The 24,672-nt window shown below is 47.0% G+C and overlaps 1 protein-coding gene across 1 annotated transcript in view; it reads right to left on the reverse strand.

The window, feature by feature from the left end:
• LOC138666751 (olfactory receptor 5V1-like) overlaps positions 1 to 19,758 on the reverse strand; it is a 33,598-nt gene extending 13,840 nt beyond the window's left edge. Inside the window, exons 1-2 of the mRNA XM_069754951.1 lie at positions 19,656 to 19,758; positions 18,991 to 19,542 (exon numbers count right to left, since the gene is read on the reverse strand). Of these exons, the coding sequence (XP_069611052.1) occupies positions 18,991 to 19,542; positions 19,656 to 19,758 (655 nt within the window). The remainder of the gene's footprint in view (positions 1 to 18,990; positions 19,543 to 19,655) is intronic.
• Positions 19,759 to 24,672: the final 4,914 nt, after the last annotated feature.

A 24,672-nucleotide genomic window follows, 5' to 3' on the forward strand; every position in this document is an offset into this window, starting at 1 on the left:
AATGAGGTTCTCCGCAACCTCCTTAAAATAACATCTGTGCATTGAACTGCAACATAATGATATTCCAAGGCCTACTAATCAGGAGAGGCACCAAGGATGCTGGCGGTAGTAGAAGGTTTTTAATGCCTTGGTACGGTGACGACCAACCGGGCTATTTGACCAGAGTTTTGCAAACCTTTTTGTTCATTTTCACTGTTAGGGCACATTTAGACTGGATTACAATCAGATATAAATTTACAAAACTACTGGTTAATTTGAGATTTGCTATGACTATTAACTTAACAGCTTTATAATACTCTATTACACAAAATAAAATATCCCATTATGTGGACAACAATACAAGCAAATAGAAAATGCCCATTTAAACCTGCAATAATGTGTCCATGGTTTCATTCAGACATCAAATATTTTTAATGTAGGCAAAAAAAATGAACAATATTTTTCAGTGTTTTTGACTACTATTTGGTCAGTGTGCCTATTTTTACCATCAGAGTTTCAGCAAGGCTTTTGGACAGAAAAAAGTTTCTCCACCTTCTCCTATCAAACGAATGTCAACATGTGACAGTGCTAGGATGCAGTAGAATGGCAAACGATTGCTGTCTGATTTTTTGCACAGGCTTGCATTGGTGAGTTTGATCTGGGACTCAGATCTAAATCTAACATGCCTCCATGTTTTGGTGTGCAAGAGAATGATCGGACATAATATACTAAACAGCCATGTTAGATCTAGCAGCCATCTTGTACCAACTTTAGCCAACTAACTTTGCGACGGATTTGGTTTTTTTTACGGATCCGAATAGCGGATCTGGCTAATTGGATCCTAAATAAATCAAAGCATGCTCAGTTAAAAAAAAAAATGGAATCCGTCGCCGGATTCTGTCATTTGACGGATACCGCACCCATAGGCTTCCATTCGAGCAAACCACAGATGGCGATGCATTGCTCTCCGATTTTTCGACGTACACAAAAATGTTACTTTGTTCATCGTCTCCAGCCGCCGGACAAAGAATTTTTGACGGATCTTGCAAATGACGGATGAAACGTGAGGCTATCCATCGCAATCCATTGCTAATACAAGTATATGAGAAAAAAAAACGGATCCGGCTGCATCAGTCGCTGGATCCGTTTTTTTCAAAATTCGACAGATTGCAACTGATAGCAAACAACTGATGTGTGAAAGGGGCCTTAGAATGACTTCAGTGCAATTATCAGGTATGGATCGCGTCAATAAATATTATTTGGAGCAGCTGCAGTGCATTGGGAGAATAAAAATGTGTGGTTATATGGTAGTAATTAGTGGTTTTGTGACCTTGATATAGAAACAAGGACAATACAGTTGTCAATATGTGTACAGTTAGGTGAGTAATGTCATTAGCTAAAAGTGACATGGGTATTCATGAGTTGTAATGGAGTTTGGTGAAATACTCATAAATATTGTCATGTTGCAGTATCATTATTGTTGTTTTTCTAAAATACGTCTCTCTCTGCAGTATAACGTTATCATGCATACATCCTTTGAAACAATGTGTTGCTTTTTTGTCAGAATCATGTATAAAAAAAGCCCCCATGTCATAGTTCGAAGCCAGACTATTGCCAGATATCTTAGAGTTGCTTTGCTTATCTGGCCACCTGTGAGTGTTCACCTACTTTAGCTCACTTCATTCTGTAAACTTCTCTGTTGCGCATCTCTGAATAAACTTCAGCATCTGCTTCAAGGAGATTGTCTACGTTGTCTTCTTGGTTCTTTCAGCTCTTAGTAAGGACTTTCTTACGTGCTGCAGACCACTCGCTCAGCAAAAATACATGAACATGTGAATATCTACATAGACACACTGTTGAAATAATGCTTTTATTGTATGTATTGCATTAAAAATAATATTTACTACTATTTAATAGTGCATGAGTTTCCGTCTCCAGCAATAGTGTTATATTGCTAATAATAGATTAAGACAGTGGCGTAGGAAGGGGGGTGCGGGGGGGGCGGTCCGCCCCGGGCGGCACAATGCTGGGGGCGGCCGGCGCTGCAGAAGAAGATAAAAAAAAAAAAAAAAAAGACACCCCTTTAAATCTTCGGGCGGCGCCGTCCGCCGCCACGACCAGGGCCAGCTCCCCCCACCCCCGGGTCCCGCCCCCGCCCCCCGCTCTATACTCACCTCTCCTGGTTCCTGCGGCGCCGGCAGCTGCAGCGTCCTCTGACTCTGCGACGTCTCAGAGCAGAGGGCGCGATGACGTCACTACTGTGCGCGCCGCTCTGCCTCTCTGTCCTGAGCGTCGCAGAGCCGGAGAGACGCTGACTGCACCGGACCTGCGCTGGGAACGGGAGAGGTGAGGATTTTACTTTTTTTTTTTTTTCTTTATTTCTGACTGTCTGGGGCTGGGGCAATGCTGGAGACCATGGGGCAGAATGCTGGACACACTGGGGCAATACAGGAGACTATGGGGCAGATTGCTGGACACACTGGGGCAATACAGGAGACCATGGGGCAGATTGCTGGACACACTGGGGCAATACAGGAGACCATGGGGCAGATTGCTGGACACACTGGGGCAATACAGGAGACCATGGGGCAGATTGCTGGACACACTGGGGCAATACAGGAGACTATGGGGCAGATTGCTGGACACACTGGGGCAATACAGGAGACCATGGGGCAGATTGCTGGACACACTGGGGCAATACAGGAGACCATGGGGCAGATTGCTGGACACACTGGGGCAATACAGGAGACTATGGGGCAGATTGCTGGACACACTGGGGCAATACAGGAGACCATGGGGCAGATTGCTGGACACACTGGGGCAATACAGGAGACCATGGGGCAGATTGCTGGACACACTGGGGCAATACAGGAGACCATGGGGCAGATTGCTGGACACACTGGGGCAATACAGGAGACTATGGGGCAGATTGCTGGACACACTGGGGCAATACAGGAGACCATGGGGCAGATTGCTGGACACACTGGGGCAATACAGGAGACCATGGGGCAGATTGCTGGACACACTGGGGCAATACAGGAGACTATGGGGCAGATTGCTGGACACACTGGGGCAATACTGGAGACCATGGGGCAGAATGCTGGACACACTGGGGCAATACTGGAGACCTAGGGGCAGAATGCTGGACACACTGGGGCAATACTGGAGACCATGGGGCAGAATGCTGGACACACTGGGGCAATACTGGAGACCATGGGGCAGAATGCTGGACACTCTGAATACTGGAGACCATGGGGCAGATCTCAGGACACATTGAGGCAATGCTGGAGACCCTGGGGCAGACTTCTGGACATACTGGGGCAATACTGGAGACCATGGGGCAGATTGCTGGACACACCGGGGCAATACTGGAGACCATGGGGCAGAATGCTGGACACACTGGGGCAATACAGGAGACCATGGGGCAGATTGCTGGACACACTGGGGCAATACTGGAGACCATGGGGCAGAATGCTGGACACACTGGGGCAGTACAGGAGACTATGGGGCAGAATGCTGGACACACTGGGGCAATACTGGAGACCCTGGGGCAGATTGCTGGACACACTGGGGCAATACTGGAGACCCTGGGGCAGATTTCTGGACACATTGAGGCAATGCTGGAGACCCTGGGGCAGACTTCTGGACACACTGGGGCAATGCTGGACACTGGGGCAGATTGCTGGACACACTGGGGGTAATATACTGGACACACTGGGGCAATGCTGGACACTGGGGGTAATATGCTGGACACACTGGGGCAGACTGCTGGACACACTGGGGAAAGGCTGGACACTGGGGCAGATTGCTGGACACACTGAGGGCAGATTGCTGGACACACTGGGGGTAATATGCTGGACATACTGGGGCAGATTGCTGGACACACTGGGGGTAATATGCTGGACACACTGGGGCAGATTGCTGGACAACATGGGGGTAATATGCTGGACACACTGGGGCAGATTGCTGGACAACATGGGGGTAATATGCTGGACACACTGGGGCAGATTGCTGGACAACATGGGGGTAATATGCTGGACACACTGGGGGCAGGACTTGAGGCATGGGCAGAATGTAGATACGGGGCATGATTGGAGACACGGGGCAGGATTGGATCATGGGGCAGGACGGATACGATGGAGGCTGGTGGGGCAGGATGGGGAGATCATATGGGGTAGAATGGATACTCATGAGGGCAGGATACGACAACATATGGCTGGAGCCAGGAATGAGATAAACGGGGCCAGGGTGGGGAATATTATTACCATAGGGGATAATTAAGGGATATTGTTACTGCAGTGATGTATGTATGTTATTTTTTGAGTATACTGTTTTAAATGGGGGGGCGGTCCTGTTACTGTGCAGAGTGACACTATATCACCTTTTTTTCTTCATGTGGTGTAATGTAGAAGTTGTGAAAAATTAAGTAATGTGTTCTGCAAGCGGAGCTCGAGATAACTGTGTTATTTCCTGCAGAAACGAGTCCTGGCTGGAAGGAATGATGGCGGTCTGTGCTGGATAAAAGATGAAGGACTTCACCTAGAGACGTCACTGGTGAGTCAGTGTTACCTATACACTGACACTATACACTGTATACTATATACAGCGGTCCTGTGTACAATGTCACCAGTGATCTCTGTATTACCTCTACACAGACACTGCATACTAAGTACAGATCTCCTGTGAATACTGGCACTTATGGTGATAGTATTGTGTTTTTTTTTTTTATTACTGATCAGTATTGTAGTATTCAGTCACTATGTGGTGGTAATATGTGGTCTGGAAATGGTGCGGTGGTATTTGTCCCTTGTATGTAGTATTATTCGGTCACTATGTGGCCTGGTCATGGTGTGGTGGTATTAAGTCACAGGTGTGGCATGTGGGGGTGACACCATTAGGCCCAGTTTAAGTTCTACAAAACAGGAAAACCATTTTTGGTAACCTTTGTGTGTATTGAGCTGGGGGGGGGCGCCAAACTCGGTAACAGCCCCGGGCGGCAAAAGCTCTAGCTACGCCTCTGGATTAAGATAAAGCAAAGGAACCAGGAAGGTCCTGCTCACTGTGTGTAGCTGGAGCACATTACTTTTACTTTCACTTTGCAAGCTGATAGACATAGTGCTAAGATCCTAAGCTATAAGAAATACCAGTTGTAAGTGGTGTTATCTTTGTTCCTGAATAAATAAATATTCACTATTGAATGGCTGGACAGAAGAGAGATTAATATGCTGCCAACTGGTTATGGACCCAGAAGTCCAGAAACCCAAAGACCCAGAGAACAGCTCAGAAGAGATTGAACAACATTGCAATAAGAAGCAAAGATGGCCACCAACAGCAACTCTGAAGTTCACAGTGCCAAATAACCAGAACTACCAATCCTGGAAATTCAAGGTAAATATGCTGCTGATAAAAGAAGGTATGTGGAAATGCACACAGAAGTGTAGGCCTAACTCACTACCAGAATACTGGGTAGAGGAGGATCAAAGAGCACAAAGCACTATCTCCATCAGTATAGATGATGATCAGATTGCGCATGTATGTAAATATGAAACCTAAAAAGAAATGTAAAATCAACTGCAGAAAATGAATGAAAGAATATATCTCAGCAATAAACTCTATTTAGTGAGAAAGCTGCATTAGCCTAAGCTAAATAAGGGCCAAGATATGCAGGATTACATAAGAAATACTTTAGAAAGTGTGAAGTGCCTGCACGGTATTGGGGAAGATCCAAAGAATTTCCATGTTGCTGCGGTACTACTAAGCGGTCTACCAGAAAGCTATGACACACTCATAACTGCAATAGATGCACGCCCAAATTATGAATTTGCATTGGAGTATGTCAGAGGAAACCTTGCAGATGAGTATAAGTGAAAGATGGAAAGTGTAAGCAGCAGTAGGGTATTGTGAGTGAAATACACTCTCTTCTTTGCCTTTTGAACTCCAAATTACCTTATATACTTGAGTATAAGCCGACCCGAGTATAAGCCGAGACCCTTAATTTTGCCACAAAAACTGGGAAAACTTAATGACTCGAGTATAAGCCTAGGGTGGAAAATGCAGCAGCTACTGGTAAATTTCAAAAATAAAAATAGATACCAATAAAAGTAAAATTATTTGAGACATCAGTAGTTTAAGTGTTTTTGAATATCCATATTGAATCAGGAGCCCCATATAATGCTCCATACAGTTCATGATGGCCCCATAAGATGCTCCATACAAAATACGCCCCATATAATGCTCCATATAGTTTATGATGGGTCCCATAAGATGCTTCATATTAAAAAATGCCCCATATAATGCTGCACAAATGTTGATTATGACCCCAAAAGATGCTCCATACAGACATTTTCCCCATACAATGCTCCACAAATGCTGATTATGGCCCCATAAGATACTCCATTGACACATTTGCCCCATATAATGCTGCACATGGCCCCATAAGATGCTCCATAGAGATATTTGCCCCATGTAATGCTGCACATGGCTCCATAGAGATATTTGCCACATATAATGCTGCACATGGCCGCATAAGATGCTCCATACAGATATTTGCCCCATATAATACTGTACATGGCCCCATACAGATATTTGCCCCATATAATGCTGCACATGGCCCCATACAGATATTTGCCCCATATAATGCTGTACATGGCCCCATACAGATATTTGCCCCATATAATGCTGTACATGGCCCAATAAGATGCTCCATACAGACATTTGCCCCATATGCTTTTGCTGCGATTAAAAAAAAATGACATACTCACGTCAGGCCCCCGGCACTTTCTATAGTCACCTGTCCCCCGTTCCACCGACGGCCGCCGCTGTGTCTTCCCCGCCCTCCGCACTGACGCTCAGGCAGAGGGCGGCGCGCACACTAATCGCGTCACTGCAGAGGATGGGGAAGACACAGTGGCGCCGACGGTCCCAGCACATGCCTGGTTGTCCGGGTGCCTGCAGCTTCTTCCTGTAGTGAGCGGTCACATGGTAGTGCTCATTAAAGTAATGAATATGTGGCTCCACCCCTGTGGGAGTGGAGTCGGGTCCACATCCATTACTGTAATGAGCGCTCACTACAGGAAGAAGCTGCAGGCACCCGGAGAACCAGGGATGTGCCGGGACCACGCCAGGAGCAGGTGAGTATTATTACACAGCTGCCGCTCCCCCTCCCCTGCCGACCCCTGGGTATAACTCGAGAATAAGCCGAGAGGGGCAATTTCAGCCTAAAAAAATGGGCTGAAATTCTCAGCTTATATTTGAGTATATACAGCAATAACATTTGTTTTACGAGCGGTTGGGAAATCAATGCAGCACAACCTTATACTGTGTACCCAGGATTTCTGGTTTATTAGCAAATATAGGCACCTTAAATAGTGTAGCAGACAAAAAAAAGTTATGAGCCAATACAATCTTTAGGGGCCTGAATAGAAATGTGAAACTTCCTGTCCATCAGTGTTACTTGATTACAGAGAAGTTACAAGACAAGATGGATACCATATACACAAAATGGATTCTATTCTCTCACAGTATCCAAAGCAGAATCCACTTTAACCCCTTAGTGACAGAGCCAATTTGGTACTTAATGACCAGGCCAATTTTTGCAATTCTGACCACTGTCACTTTATGAGGTTATAACTCTGGAACGCTTCAACGGATCCCGCTGATTCTGAGTTTTTTCGTGACATATTGTACTTCATGTTAGTGGTAACATTTCTTCGATATTACTTGCGATTATTTATGAAAAAAACGGAAATATGGCGAAAGTTTATAAAATTTTGCAATTTTCAAACTTTGTATTTGTATGCCCTTAAATCAGAGAGATATGTCACGAAAAATAGTTAATAAATAACATTTCCCACATGTCTACTTTACATCAGCACAATTTTGGAAACAAAATTTTTTTTTGTTAGGGAGTTATAAGGGTTAAAAGTTGACCAGCAATTTCTCATTTTTACAACACCATTTTTTTTTAGGGACCACATCACATTTGAAGTCATTTTGAGGGGTCTATATGATAGAAAATAATGAAGTGTGACACCATTCTAAAAACTGCACCCCTCAAGGTTCTCAAAACCACATTCAAGAAGTTTATTAACCCTTTACGTGCTTCACAGGAACTGAAACAATGTGGAAGGAAAAAATGAACATTTAACTTTTTTTTGCAAACATCTTAATTCAGAACCATTTTTTTATTTTCACAAGTGTAAAAACAGAAATGTAACCATAAATTTTGTTATGCAATTTCTCCTGAATACGCCAATACCCCATATGTGGGGGTAAACCACTGTTAGGGCGCACCGCAGAACTTAGAAGTGAAGGAGCGCCGTTTGACTTTTTCAATGCAGAATTGGCTGGAATTGAGATCGGACGCCATGTCACGTTTAGAGAGCCCCTGATGTGCCTAAACAGTGGAAACTCCCCACAAGTGACACCATTTTGGAAACTAGACCCCTTAAGGAACTTATCTAGATGTGTGGTGAGCACTTTGAACCCCCAAGTGATTCACAGAAGTTTATAACGTAGAGCCGTGGAAAAAAAAAATTGCATTTTTTCTACAAAAATGATCTTTTTGCCCACAAATTTTTATTTTCACAAGGGTAGCAGGGGAAATTAGACCACTAAAGTTGTTGTGCAATTTCTCCTGAGTACGTCGATACCCAATATGTGGGGGTAAACCACTGTTTGGGCGCACCGCAGAGCTTGGAAGAGAAAGAGTGCCGTTTTACTTTTTCAATGTAGAATTGGCTGGAATTGAGATCGGACGCCATGTCGCGTTTGGAGAGCCCCTGATGTGCCTAAACAGTAGAAATCCCCCACAAGTGACCCCATTTTGGAAACTAGACCCCCCATGGAACTTATCTAGATGTGTGGTGAGAACCTTGAATGCCCAAGTGCTTCACAGAAGTTTATAATGCAGAGCTGTGAAAATAAAAAATATTTTTTTTTCCACAAAAAAGATTTTTTAGCCCCCAAGTTTTTATTTTCACAAGGTTAACAAGAGAAATTGGACCCCAAAAGTTGTTGTCCAATTTGTCCTGAGTATGCTGGTACCCCATATGTGGGGGTAAACCACTGTTTGGGCGCACGGCAGAGCTCGGAAGGAAGGAGCGCCGTTTTGGAATGCAGACTTTGATAGAATGGTCTGCGGGTATTATGTTGCGTTTGCAGAGCCCCTGATGTACCTAACCAGTAGAAACCCTCCACAAGTGACCCCATTTTGGAAACTAGACCCCCCAAGGAACTTATCTAGATGTGTGGTGAGAACTTTGAATGCCCAAGTGCTTCACAGAAGTTTAGAATGCAGAGTCGTGAAAATAAAAAATATTTTTTTTTTCCACAAAAAAGATATTGTAACCCCCAAGTTTTTATTTTCACAAGGGTAACAGGAGAAATTGGACTGCAATAGTTGTTGTCCAATTTATCCCGAGTACGCTGATGCACCATATGTGGGGGTAAACCACTGTTTGGGCGCACGGCAGAGCTCGGAAGGAAAGGAGCGCCTTTTTGGAATGCAGACTTTGATAGAATGGTCTGTGGGCATTATGTTGCGATTGCAGAGCCCCTGATATACCTAAACTGTAGTAACCCCCCACAAGTGACCCCATTTTGGAAACTAGACCCCCCAAGGAACTTATATAGATGTGTGGTGAGAACTTTGAATGCCCAAGTGCTTCACAGAAGTTTAGAATGCAGAGTCGTGAAAATAAAAAATATTTTTTTTTTCCCAAAAAGATATTGTAGCCCCCAAGTTTTTATTTTCACAAGGGTAACAAGAGAAATTGGACCCCAGAAGTTGTTGTCCAATTTATCCCGAGTACGCTGATGCCCCATATATGGGGGTAACCCACTGTTTGGGCGCACGGCAGAGCTCAGAAGGGAGGGAGCACCATTTGACTTTTTGAGCGCAAAATTGGCTGTCGTGTTTGGAGACCCCCTGATGTACCTAAACAGTGGAAACCCCCCAATTCTAGTTCCAACCCTAACCCCAACACACCCCTAACCCTAATCCCAACCTGATCCATAATCCTAATCACTAACCCTAACCATAATCACAACCCTTACCCCAAAACAACCCTAATGTCAACCCTAACCATAACCCTAATCAAAACCCTAAATCCAACACACCCCTAATCCTAATCTCAACCCTAACCTCAAACCTAACCCTAATCCCAATACACCCCTAATCACAACCCTAACCTTAACCCTAATCCCAAACCTAACCCTAATCCCAAGCGTAACCCTAATGCCAACCCTAACCCTAATACCAACCCTAATCCAAACCCTAACCCTAATTCCAGCTCTAACCCTAACTTTAGCCCCAACCCTAGCCCTAACTTTAGCCCCAACCCTAACCCTAGCCCTAAGGCTACTTTCACACTTGCGTCGTTTGGCATTCCGTCGCAATCCGTCGTTTTGGACAAGAAACGGATCCTGCAAATGTGCCCGCAGGATGCGTTTTTTGCCCATAGACTTGTATTGCCGACGGATCGTGACGGATGGCCACACGTCGCGTCCGTCGTGCACTGGATCAGTTGTGTTTTGGCGGAGCGTCGGCACAAAAAAACGTTCAATGAAACTTTTTTTGTACGTCGCATCCGCCATTTCTGACCGCGCATGCGTGGCCGTAACTCCGCCCCCTCCTCCCCAGGACATAGATTGGGCAGCGGATGCGTTGAAAAACTACAGCTGCTGCCCACGTTGTGCACAATTTTCACAACGTGCGTCGGTATGTCGGGCCGACGCATTGCGACGGCCCCGTACCGACGTAAGTGTGAAAGAAGCCTAACCCTAAATTTAGCCCCAACCCTAACCCTAAATTTAGCCCCAACTGTAACCCTAAATTTAGCCCCAACCCTAGCCCTAACCCTAGCCCTAACCCTAGCCCTAACCCTACCCCTAACCCTACCCCTAACCCTACCCCTACCCCTAACCCTACCCCTAACCCTACCCCTAACCCTACCCCTAACCCTACCCCTAACCCTAACCCTACCCCTAACCCTAACCCTACCCCTACCCCTAACCCTAATTTTAGCCCCAACTGCTGTTCTCCTGCCGGCCGGCAGATGGAGACAGATGGCGGGCGCACTGGGCATGCGTCCGCCATGTTCTTCTGCCGGCGGCCAGGAGGAGCAGCAAGAGGATCCAGGGACCTAGGTGAGTATGCTAGGGTCCCCGAATCCCCCTATTTCTCTGTCCTCTGATGTGCGATCACATCAGAGGACAGAGAATTACACTTTACTTTTTTTTTTGCGGTCGCCGGTAAACAGTTAATTACCGGTGATCGCAAATACCGACCCCGATCATGCTCTTTGGGGTCTCGGCTACCCCCGGCAGCCGAGACCCCAAAGATTCTCCCGGTGCCCACCGGGAGACACGAGAAGCATCGGGGGAGCTAGGTGAGTATTGGGGGGCCACCTGGGACCCCTTTTCTCTGTCCTCCGATGTGCGATCACATCGGAGGACAGAGAAATTAAAAAGAGATCGCTTTTTTTTTTTTTTGCGATCACCGGTAAACGGTTAATTACCGGCGATCGCAAATGCGGGGTGGGTTAAAAACCCCCCGAATCATGTTCTCTGGGGTCTCGGCTACCCTCGGCAGCCGAGACCCCGGAGAAAATCGGCCTCTGGGGGGCGCTATTGACTTTTTCCACAGCGCCGTTAATTAACGGCGCTGTGGTTTAAGTACCCTTAGCGGCCGCCGTTAAAAGGCGTATCGGCGGTCGCTAAGGGGTTAAAAACAAAAGATCTACCCAAAAATAGAAAACATTTGAAGGAAACATATGAGTGTTTTCTCTTCAAGAAATCAGGGTATCTAAAGGCTGACTGCAGAGTCTGGAAAGCTGGAATGAATCAGCTAAAAAAGCAAATTAATAGTCAAAGGGTTAAAAGTGCTATTACTAAAGAATATGACACGTCAGGTACTGAATCTGCATTTACTGTTAATGCAAGTACATCAAATCATGCATGGTGTATAGACTCGGGGGTAACTAATCATATGACTAACGACAGAAGCTTTTTGCCTGACCTTGGTCAAAGGAAGAGAAAGTTATTTTGGCTAATGGTCAGTATATGAATTCAGAGGGAATAGGAGATGGGTACATTCAGTGCCAGGTCTCCCAACCACAAAACAGAAAGACCCCAGTAAAAGACACTATGTCTCTTGTCTTGAATGTTATCTGTGAAGAAACTCACAAGACAAAGAAATGAAGATACATTTAAAGATGACAGCTGTATAATCTCAAAAGAAGGTCACCACACACTAGAAGATGGGAAAATCACAGTTGAGTTGTAGCAGCTAAAAGAAAATGCTAAACATGAACAGGACAAAAATTGTATCCATGCATGGCACATGAGTCTTGCAAATAGAGACCCAGAAGCCTAAGATAGCTAAAAAAAAAAACAGCTTAGGTAACGTTCACATTAGCGTTTACCGACGCAGCATCGGGAAACGCTGCGGCGACGCATGCGTCATGCGCCCCTATATTTAACATGGGGGACGCATGGACATGCGTTGTGCTGCGTTGTGCGATGCATGCGTTTTTTTTGCCGCAAGCATCGGGCGCAGGAAACGCAACAAGTTGCATTTTTCTTGCGTCCAAATTTCGGCAAAAAACGATGCATGCGTCGCAAAACGCAGCGTTTTTGCGTGCGTTTTGGTGCGTTTTTATTTGCGTTGTGAGTTGCGTCGCCGACGCAGCGGCGCACAACGCAAATGTGAACGTAGCCTTACTGATGATATTACAGTCGATCTGTGTAATCAGACAATGAAATGTACTGTTTAAACCCTTAACCCCATGAGCTTTTTTCGGTTTTGCGTTTTTGATCCCCTTCTTCCCAGAGCCAATATTTTTTTTATTTTTCTGTCAATATGGCCATGTGAAAGCTTGTTTTTTGCAGGACGAGTTGTGCTTTTGAAAGACACAATTGGTTTAAAGGGACACTGTCACCTGAATTTGGAGGGAACAATCTTCAGCCATGGAGGTGGGGTTTTGGGGTTTTTGATTCACCCTTTCCTTACCCGCTGGCTGCATGCTGGCTGCAATATTGGATTGAAGTTCATTCTCTGTCCTCCGTAGTACATGCCTGCACAAGGCAATCAGCCTCCATGGGAGACTAGAAGCTGCCATAGATGATCAGATTGCCTCTATATAGCAGACTTACTCGCTATGAGGGCCGACCACCGGGTGGTGCTCACAGCAAGCCAGCACTGACAACAATAGAGGTCTCCAGGAGACCTCCGGTTGTCATGCCAACACACCGGTGACCCATGATGGGGGGTCACCGATGTGCGTATTTCCAGCGCGATTGCCGGAAGCGCGATTTAAATGCCGCGGTGAGCATTTGACAGTGGCATTTAATGGGTTAATAGCCACAAGTGGATCTCGATTCCACATTTGTTTATTCCAGGCACATGTCAGCTGTTCAAAACAGCTGATATGTGCTGGGAAAGATGTGGGCTTACCGCCGGAGCCCACATCAAAGTGAAGGAGTCCAACGATGTCGGAAAGGGGTTAAAAGGGAAATTGTGAAGAAATTCCTTTCCTATGAATAGTACTACAAAATCAGAACAGATTCTGGATTTAATATACTCAGATGTTTGTGGTCCAATGAGTACTCAAACCCCTGGAAAGAAGAGATATTTTTTCACATTTTTCAATGATTATTCAAGTTATATATTTCTCTACCTGCTTCACAGCAAAGATGAAGTTCCAGAGAAACTTGAAATACAGTTGAAGCTAGAAATTTACATACTTAAAAAGACATATATGCATGTTTTTCTCAATATCTGACATGAAATCAGAATAAACCTTTCCCGATTTAGGTCAATTAGGTAACTGATCTTGGTTTGTAGGTCGTCTTGCTCGCACCTGCCTTTACAGCTTTGCTCATAAATTTTCAATAGGATTGAGATCAGGACTTTGTGATGGCCACTACAAAACATTGACTTTGTTATAGTGACAGAGCCAATTTGGTCCTTAATGACGAAGCCAATTTTTACAATTCTGACCACTGTCAATTTATGAAGTTGTAACTCTGGAACGCTTCAACGAATCCCACTGATTCTGAGACCGTTTTTTCATGAGATATTGTACTTCATGTTAGTGGTAAAATTTCTTCCATGTGACTTGCGTTTATTTATGAAAAAATGGAAATATGGTGAAAATGTAGAAAATTTTGCAATTTTCAAACTTTGAAATTTTATGCTCTTAAGGCCGGCTTCACACTTGCGAGTTTTACGGACGTAAGAGCGCAGAAACTACGTCCGTAAAACTCGCAAAACAAACGGCACAATTATTCTCTATTCCCCTGCTCCTATCTGCTGTATTAAACTGATCAGTATTATACGGCTTTCTACGGCCGTAGAAAATCGCAGCATGCTGCGTTTGTCACCGTATTGCGCAAATAAAACGTCAATGAAAGTCTATGGAAGCCCCAAAAATACGGATCACACACGAACCAGCAGTGTGACTTGCGAGAAATACGCAGCGGTGTTAGCGAGAAAAGCCGGTAATTCAGTGCGGTGTACAGTAAAATCACACTGACAGCTTCCAGTAGAATAGGTAGAATAAATGTGTACACATAGAATAGGTATATATATATATATATATATGTCAGTGAGACACATATATATATATATATATATATATATATTAATATTTCTTCCAGCGCTAGACAGCTTTAAAGCCGGTAATTCAATTACCGGCTTTTGCTATCTCCTTCCTAAAACCCGACATGATATGAGACATGGTTTACATACAGTAAACCATCTCATATCACCATTTTTTTTGCATATTCCACACTACTAATGTTAGTAGTGTGTATATGCAAAATTTGGCCATTCTAGCTAGTAAATTAAGGGGTTAAATGGCGGAAAAAATTGGCGTGGGCTCCCGCACAATTTTCTCCGCCAGAGTAGTAAAGCCAGTGACTGAGGGCAGATATTAATAGCCTGGAGAGGGTCCACGGTTATTGGCCCCTACTGGCTAAAAACACCTGCCCCCAGCCACCCCAGAAAAGGCACATCTGGAAGATGCGCCTATTCTGGCACTTGGCCACTCTCTTCCCATTCCCGTGTAGCGGTGGGATATGGGGTAATGAAGGGTTAATGCCACCTTGCTATTGTAAGGTGACATTAAGCCAAATTAATAATGGAGAAGCGTCAATTATGACACCTATCCATTATTAATCCAATACTAGTAAAGGGTTAAAAAAATACACAAACACATTATTAAAAATTATTTTAATGAAATAAAAACAAAGGTTGTTGTAATATTTTATTGAACGCCCAATCCAATCACTGAAGACCCTCGTTCTGTAACAAAAAAAACATAATAAACCAACAATATACATACCTTCCGCAGATCTGTAAAGTCCAACCATGTAAATCCATCTGAAGGGGTTAAATTATTTTGCAGACACGAGCTGTGCTAATGCAACGTTGCTCATGTCTGCAAAACCCCGGAGAATGTAGGTAAAGTAGGTCAATGACCTATATTTACCTGCATTTGCGGTGAGGCGCCCTCTGCTGGCTGTTCCTAGATCGTGGGAACTTTCCTAGAAAGCTCCCAGGCTCGAGTTCATATGAGGACAACCAGCAGAGGGCGCCTCTTATGATCTCGAGCCAGGGAGCTTTCTAGGAAAGTTCCCACGATCTAGGAACAACCAGCAGAGGGCGCCTCACCGCAAATGCAGGTAAATATAGGTCAATGACCTACTTTACCTACATTCTCCGGGGTTTTGCAGACATGAGCAACGTTGCATTAGCAAAGCTCGTGTCTGCAAAATATTTTAACCCCTTCAGATGGATTTACATCGTTGGACTTTACAGATCTGCGGAAGGTAAGGATATTGTTGGTTTATTATGTTTTTTTTGTTACACAACGAGGGTCTTCAGTGATTGGATTGGGCGTTCAATAAAATATTACAACAACCTTTGTTTTTATTTCATTAAAATAATTTTTAATAATGTGTTTGTGCATTTTTTTAACCCTTTACTAGTATTGGATTAATAATGGATAGGTGTCATAATTGACGCCTCTCCATTATTAATTTGGCTTAATGTCACCTTACAATAGCAAGGTGACATTAACCCTTCATTACCCCATATCCCACCGCTACACGGGAATGGGAAGAGAGTGGCCAAGTGCCAGAATAGGCTCATCTTCCAGATGTGCCTTTTCTGGGGTGGCTGGGGGCAGATGTTTTTAGCCAGGGGGGGGGGGGGGGCAATAACCGTGGACCCTCTCCAGGCTATTAATATCTGCCCTCAGTCACTGGCTTTACTACTCTGGCGGAGAAAATTGTGCGGGAGCCCACGCCAATTTTTTCCGCCATTCAACCCCTTAATTTACTAGCTAGAACGGCCAAATTTTGCATAGACACACTACTAACATTAGTAGTGTGGAATATGCAAAAAAAAATGGTGATATGAGATGGTTTACTGTATGTAAACCATGTCTCATATCATGTCGGGTTTTAAGAAGGAGAAAGCAAAAGCCGGTAATTGAATTACCGGCTTTCTGCTATATCGCGCTGGATGAAATATTAATATATATACATATATGTGTCTACTGACATATATATATATACATATAGACAGTATATATGTTTTTTTTTTTTTTTTTACACATGGATCCCTTGTATAGCCGTATGTCGGTTTTGCAAGCCTGCGATAAAAACACGCAGTACGGATGACATACGGATTACATACGGAGGATGCCATGTGCAAAAAACGCTGAAACACCCTGCCTACGGAGGAGCTACGGACCACTATTTTCGGGACTTTTCAGCGTATTACGGCCGTAATATACGGACCGTATTTTCATACGCTGAATGTGAAGCCGGCCTAAATCAGAGAGTAGTGTCACAGAGAACACTTAATAAATAACATTTCCCACATGTCTACTTTACATATACACAATTTTTTTTGTTAGGAAGTTATAAGGGTTAAAAGTTGACCAGCGAGTTCTCATTTTTCCAAAAAAATTTACAAAATCGTTTTTTTTAGGGACCACCTCACATTTGAAGTAACTTTTGGGGGTCAATATAGCAGAAAATACCCAAAAGTGGCACCATTCTAAAAACTGCACCCCTCAAGGTGCTCAAAACCACATTCAAGAAGCTTATTAACCCTTCAGGTGCTTCACGAGAGCTAAAGCAATGTGGAAGGAAAAAAATGAACATTTTACTTTTTTAGCAAAAAATGTCCAATTTTTTTATTTTCACAAGGGTATTTGGAGAAAATGGACCACAAAATTTGTTGTGCAATTTCTCATGAGTACGCCAATATCCCATATGTGGGGAAAAGCCACTGTTTGGGTGCATGGCAGGGCTCAGAACGGAGGGAGCACCACTTGACTTTTTGAACACAAAATTGGCAAGAATCATTGGTGGCCCCATGTCACGTTTGGAGACCCCCTGATGTACCTAAACAGTGGAAACCCCCAACTCAAACCCTAACCCCAACACACCCCTAACCCTAATACCAACCCTAACCATAACCCTAACCATGTTCTCTTGGGTCTCAGCTACCTACGGTAGCTGAGATCCCAGAGAAATTCCAATTCTGGGGGACACTATACCCTTATTTCTCAGCGCAATTAATTAATTTAAATACCCTTAACTGCTGTTGTTAAAAGGCGTATCGGCGGTTGTTAAGGGGTTAAGCCACTTTGTGACCATTTTGGCAGTATGCTTCGGGCAATTTTTCCATGACATTGGTATGATTAATTTATGTAGGGTGCTTCCCCTTTTTGGCCACAGGCCTGGAAATTCCCCCCTCCCCCAATAACCATAAATGACACTACAACTATAGTTGGATACTTTTGGCCACAGCAGCATTTATTAAACAAACAAATTAACATTAAAAAAATAACCAATCAATAAATAACCAATCAAGAAATCAGGGGTGGGTCCTTGAAGCTTGAAAATCTGGCGATTAAACAAAACCGTAACAAACAGTGGACAAACCAACCGTAACTTACTCCCAGCCGTTACCCCCTGGCTCGGGAGCACCAAATCACCCCAAAGGGTGCCATTGTCCACTGAACCCCTGAGGATCAAGCCACCGCTGGCCAAATCCCCCCAAATCACCAGACCAAATAACCACCACATAAGACCAACTGAGGAATCCATATGCCCATGGACCCCCCAGCGCAATTTAGCACCAACTTCAAGGACCCCTCCCAACCGCTAGCCACTATGACCCGAAAATAAACTAACCCTTGGAGAAATAACAAACACAGGGCGGGCGGGACTTCTCCTCGTGCTTCAGAGCGGGAAAGTGCCCAGCTCCTCCCCCCCTCACATTATAAACCCCGCACCTATTACCATAGCCACCCCCTCCCATGACTCATTAACCACCGCACCCTTTACCTTCCCCAACCCCTGTCATGACGGCTTCCACTAAGCGCCGCATGGGGGATGGGCGCCTGCTCCAGCCTGTGCTTGACATTGGTATGGTTAATTTATGTAGGGTGCTTCCCCTTTTTGGCCACAGGCCTGGAAATTCCCCCCTCCCCCAATAACCATAAATGACACTACAACTATTGTTGGATAATTTTGGCCACAGCAGCCTTTATTAAACAAACAAATTAACATTAAATAAATAACCAATCAATAAATAACCAATCAATAAATAACCAATCAAGAAATCAGGGGTGGGTCCTTGAAGCTTGAAAATCTGGCGATTAAACAAAACCGTAACAAACAGTGGACAAACCAACCGTAACTTACTCCCAGCCATTACCCCCTGGCTCGGGAGCACCAAATCACCCCAAAGGGTGCCATTGTCCACTGAACTCCTGAGGATCAAGCCACCGCTGGCCAAATCCCCCCAAATCACCAGACCAAATAACCACCACATAAGACCAACTGAGGAATCCATATGCCCATGGACCCCCCAGCGCAATTTAGCACCAACTTCAAGGACCCCTCCCAACCGCTACAACGAGGGTCCCTTGACCCCTCAAGGACCCGAGACCCCACCACACCGAATTGCTATGGCCCTCTCAATACCTTGCTGTAAACCCAGCGCCCATAAATCTATCCCCACAGCGTTTAGGTGTACTCCGTCACCCAACAAAAATTTCTCGCCCCCTTCTTCCAGGTCCACATGTCGCACCGCCACTCCCCCATTCCGCTGCACAAACCCGGACACCGCTCGATTGAGTTTGATCCGCTCTTTATTGATCTTCGCCGGCGATCTCGCGTGGTGCCAATACCTGCGCGGCACGATATCTGACCACACGATAGTCAGGCCACTATACGCCAGCCATAAGCGCAAAAGGTCGTGCTTAATGTCCCTCAACAATTCCCGGAAAGGCCGAACCCCAAGATCGTTGCCTCCCGCATGGAGCACCAAGATGTCTGGAGGCCTGTCTAGTAGTGCACTGTTGTGCACCTCCTGGCTTACCCTGCTCCACTCCGTGCCTCGGAAACCTAACCACCGAACGACCGCCACGTCCCGATGAAAACCGAGCTGCCGTCCGTTCCGTCGCACATCGGCCCGTCGGGCGTCCCAATGGACATATGAGTGTCCCAATATCCAGACCAAGAAGGGTTTGGCACCTACAACGAAAAAGAAACTTAACATAAGAAACACATTATAACTCTAACCTTGTAACGCCCTCCAGCCCCTCAGGGCCGAATGTAACTCCTATACCGGTTCGACTCCCATCTACCAATTCTCTGCATCACCTCAGGCAGCAAACCGCCCGACGCCGCCTCAGTCGCAGCCCCGATCCGAAAAGAATGCGAGGCGAAACGAGATGTATCCAAACCCATCAGCGTTAACCCTTGTCTAAAAACCGCTATGAATTGGAATTTTGACAGAAATGACCCATCCGCGTGGCATAATAAAGGCCCAGACCTCACTGGATCAAAACTGAGGAACACCTGTAAACAACGAATGGGGCACATCAATGAATTAGCCACTGCCCCCAGCACAACCCTACGACCCCTTCCCAGCTGATCCGTTTTTGACCGCCGAATCCAGAATTCCAAACGACCGTTAGCCAGCACAACATCCTTAGCCAGAAAACCTCTGCAACTACGCCTGCTCGGAGCCACCAGCTCCCCGATCCGTAAAGCCCCAAAAAAGGCCAAGGAAAAAGCCAAACGGAAAAGAGCGATCTCAAAATCCGAAACACAAATTTCTGACATGTGCCCCCCTAAAGATTCCAACATCCGGAAAGAAACCGGACGTCTGCGGTCCCCCGCCCCACTCTGTCGCCCGAATCCCTTAAACGCCTGCCGAACCAGAAACATTTTCGTCAGATCCCTGAGCCCTCTAAGTTTAAAGCCAAAAGCCAAGCCCGCACAAATGCGCCCAGCCTTTGCTGAGGACCAACCCTCCTTAGCCCCTTCACTCAACCACAACAATAAGGCGCCCACCTGATCTTCCTCAGAACCTCCACTCTGGCAGGATTCCAACCACCCTTCCCATGCACCCCATACTGACTGATACGCGGCCCAAGTGCTGGGAGCCAATGAAGCCCTTATCAAATGGTCCGCTGCCCTGAGACCACGCTCCAGAGTTCCGGTGGGCAATCCAGACCCAGTTCCTCCGCCGTCGGAGCCAGTACACGAAATCGATCCCACTGTAAACGAGACAATGAGTCAGCAATGGAATTCTGCACCCCAGGAACATGAGTGGCGGTAACGTGCGCATTCAAAGACAAACAAGACAACACTAGCTGCCGTAAAACTCGAATCACCGGAGGTGAGGATGCTGATAGGCTGTTGATAGCACACACCACACCCATATTGTCACAGTTAAAACGGATTCTCCTATTCCGAAACTCAGACTTCCACAAATGCACAGCCACCAAAATGGGAAAGATCTCCAACAGAGTCACATTTTTGACCAAGCCGTTCGCAAACCATTCAGCTGGCCACCTCGTCGCGCACCACTGTCCTCTGAAATAGGCCCCAAAACCTATGCCCCCGGAAGCATCCGTAAACAAATCCAACTCTGCATTCACCACCACGTCCTCCATGAGCAAAGACCTACCATTGTAATCCGCCAAGAAACGATCCCAAACCTCCAAATCGGCCCTGTGCTCTGCTGTTAGCCTTACAAAATGATGCGGCGCGCGAACTCCGCTCGTGGCAGCCACCAGTCTACGGGAAAAAACTCTCCCCATCGGGACGATGCGGCATGCAAAATTTAATTTACTGAGTAACGACTGAACCTCACGTAACTGCAACTTCTTCACCCGCCTTGCCCTTGCGACCTCAAGCCGTAACGTGACCACCTTCTCTTCTGGTAAACGAAATTCCCAATTCACAGTGTCGATAACAATGCCCAGGAACGAAAGGCACGTACTAGGCCCCTCGGTCTTGCCCGGAGCCAACGGCACACCAAAAAGATCAGCCACCCAACAAACTGCACTCAAAACAAGTTCACAGCACCTGGAATCCGCCGGACCAATGCATAAGAAATCATCCAAGTAATGTATAACCGAATCAAAACCCGACGCGTCCCGTACGACCCATTCCATGAACGAACTGAACGTTTCAAAGTACGAACACGACAAGGAACAGCCCATCGGCAAACATCTGTCCACAAAAAAACCGCTGTCCCAAAAACACCCCAATAACTTTAAACTCTCCGGGTGCACCGGCAACAATCTAAAAGCGGATTCAATGTCCGTCTTCGCCAACAGCGCTCCCCTACCGCAACGTCGCACTTAACGGGCCACCTCGTCAAACGATGTATAAACAACTGAGCAGAGTTCCGGATCAATCCCGTCATTGACTGATTGACCCCGCAGGCACGACAAATGATGAATCAGCCTGAACTTATTAGGTTCCTTTTTTGGCACGACACCCAACGGGGAAACCACCAAATCCACAAAGGGGGGATCCTGAAATGGTCCCGACATTCTGCCCAAAGCAACCTCCTTTGACAATTTCTCAGTGACGACATCAGCGTATTCCTCAGCAGACCTGAGGTTTTTCAAAGACCGAGGAATGGCAAACGGCGGGGGCGGTATCCTAAAACCGTCCTGAAACCCGGACCGCAACAGTTCGGCCCCTTTCTTATCAGGGTATCTACTTAGATAGGGGGTCATCGCGCCCAGCTTCACCGGCGTCGCCCCCTTTGGAATTACCAGACTCGTTCTTGGACTTGTTCTTTTTTAAGCATCGTGCGGCGCCATGTGAGGAACCACTGCAGTGCGAACACACGTGCTTAAACCTGCACGTAGCGCCGAATCTGCACTGGCCTTCATTAAATTGCCAGCACAAGCCATGCTTCTGCCCTCCCGACTGACTCCCGGACCCCCCGGCGGTCCCTTGGGATGTAGACTGGCCGCTCCCACCGGCCCCACCCTGAAAGGGTTGCCCCAACTGAGTGGGTGCCATCACCTGAAGCCATAAGCCAATATCCTTTTGATCCCAACGAATAGCCGGCCGTATCGCTTTTCTCTGCCTGAACTGCTCATCATATCTGAGCCACGCCTGACCTCCATATACGCGATGCGCCTCCCCAATCGAGTCCATGTAACAGAAAAGGCCAGAACAATTCTCCGGTGCCTTCTCACCCACAACACTGGCCAGGATAGCAAATGCCTGTAACCAATTTACGAAAGTCTGCGGTATAAGCCGCCACCTACGTTTCTCTTCCTCCTCCTTCTTGCTCTCATTTTTTTCCCCTTGTCCAAGTTAAACTTTTCCAGCGGGAGAAGGGAAAAGATTTCGACGTATTCGTCTTTCCAAATCTTTTCCCCCACTTCCTTCTTCAAATGGACCCCCAACGGGCCCTCGAAGCACACAAACACTTCACCATGCGCCCTGTCATCTAAGTGAATCCTGCATTCTTTCTCCTTCTCAGTCTGTACTGACACAGACACCGGCTCAACAGCGCTGTTATGCGCCACCAGGCCCCAACCCGGAAACACTCGCCCGGCTTCCCGCGGCCCTACCCACGCGGCCAACTGACCAGGCAACGCTACCCCACTATCCAGCCGCGCGATCAATTCTCTAACGTTACCCAGCAGTTCACTAACGCCAGCTTCCCCCAAACCGGTCGCCACCGATGCGCTCTGACTAACTGCGCCCGACGACCCCACCGTACCGACCCCCACAGACTGAGATACCGCACTGGACGAACAAGACATGGAGCTATACTCACCGGGCTGCGAGAGAGCTGTGACCCCTCCAGCCGCTGGGCGTGCGTCCATACCGTCGATGGGTGATCTCGAAGCTCCCTCCAGGGGAAGAGGTCCACTGATGACCGACTTCAAGGATTCCGCTGGCGACGCTGCAGCGGGCCCGGCGGCCCTGGAACCGGAGAGCCTGTTGCTTGCAGATGAGCCAGCGGGCCCCAATACCGGGGCGTCCCTGCTGACTCCGGACCCGCTGCCCGATCCACGCTGCGGGGAGTGATGTGACGATCCACTGCCAGCACTCCAGTGCTGGCACGCGCCGAGAGCGCCATCAGCGCCATCCACTGGCAGGTCCAGCAACCCCGACACCACTGGGGGGCCACCTGCCGCTGCATCCACTGCTGCGCTCCACCGCTGGGTCATTCCCGACGACAAAGCAGGACGCCTGCCAGGTGAGTTACCCCGGCGGCCTGCTGTAACCAACCCAGGTCCTCCTGTAGCCCCAGCGCGCGCTGACACAGCCCCAGACACAGGGGGGGAAGGGCCGCGCGACGCTGTAGGCCTCAGCCCGGCCGGTGGATTCCTCCCAGCCCGGGGCCTGCTGGGGCGCTTGGATGCAGGCGCCCGGACTGGAGGGTCCCGAGAGGGGCTCCGGCGCCGGCGCTGAGGCCCGGACAGGACGTCGGGAGAAAGCCGCGCTGGGGGACATACCCGGCGAGAACGCCGCAGCGTTCCGGAATCCGACGCTGCAGCGCCGCTTCCACCGCCGACGATCGCCGCCACCTGTGCTTCCAGCCAGCCCGGCGGCTGGCTCTGCGCTGCTCTCCTCAGGGACTCCAGGGCCTGGGCCACGGATGCCATGGTGAGTGGGGAAGCGAGGGGACTTCTCCTCGTGCTTCAGAGCGGGAAAGTGCCCAGCTCCTCCCCCCCTCACATTATAAACCCCGCACCTATTACCATAGCCACCCCCTCCCATGACTCATTAACCCCCGCACCCTTTACCTTCCCCAACCCCTGTCATGACGGCTTCCACTAAGCGCCGCATGGGGGATGGGCGCCTGCTCCAGCCTGTGCTTTTCCGCTTAGGCTTTAACTTCCAATCTTGAGATGTTGCTTCAGTATTGCCACATAATCTTTTTTTCTCATGATGCCATCTATTTTGTGAAGTGCACCAGTCCCTCCTGCAGCAAGTCAACCCCACAACATGATGTTGCCACCCCCTGTGTTTCACAATTGGGATGGTATTCTTAAGCTTTCAAGCTTCTCCCTTTTACCTCCAAACGTAATGATGGTCATTATGCCCAAAAAGTTACATTTTAGTTTCATCAGACCACAGGATATGTCTCCAAAAATTAAGGTCTTTGTTTCTGTGTGCATTTGCAAACCTTAACCTGGCTTTTTTATGTTTCTTTTGGAGTAATGGCTTCTTCCTGGCAGAGTGCCTTTTCAGCCCATGTTGGTACAGTATTCATTTCACTGTGGATATTGAGACGATCTTACCAGCTTCCGCCATCATTTTCACTTCTTTTGCTTTTGTCCTTGGGTTGATATGCACATGTCAGACCTAAGCACGTTCATCTCTGGGACA

The sequence above is a fragment of the Ranitomeya imitator genome, chromosome 1 (assembly GCF_032444005.1).
Source record: "Ranitomeya imitator isolate aRanImi1 chromosome 1, aRanImi1.pri, whole genome shotgun sequence".
Lineage (NCBI taxonomy): Eukaryota > Metazoa > Chordata > Amphibia > Anura > Dendrobatidae > Ranitomeya > Ranitomeya imitator.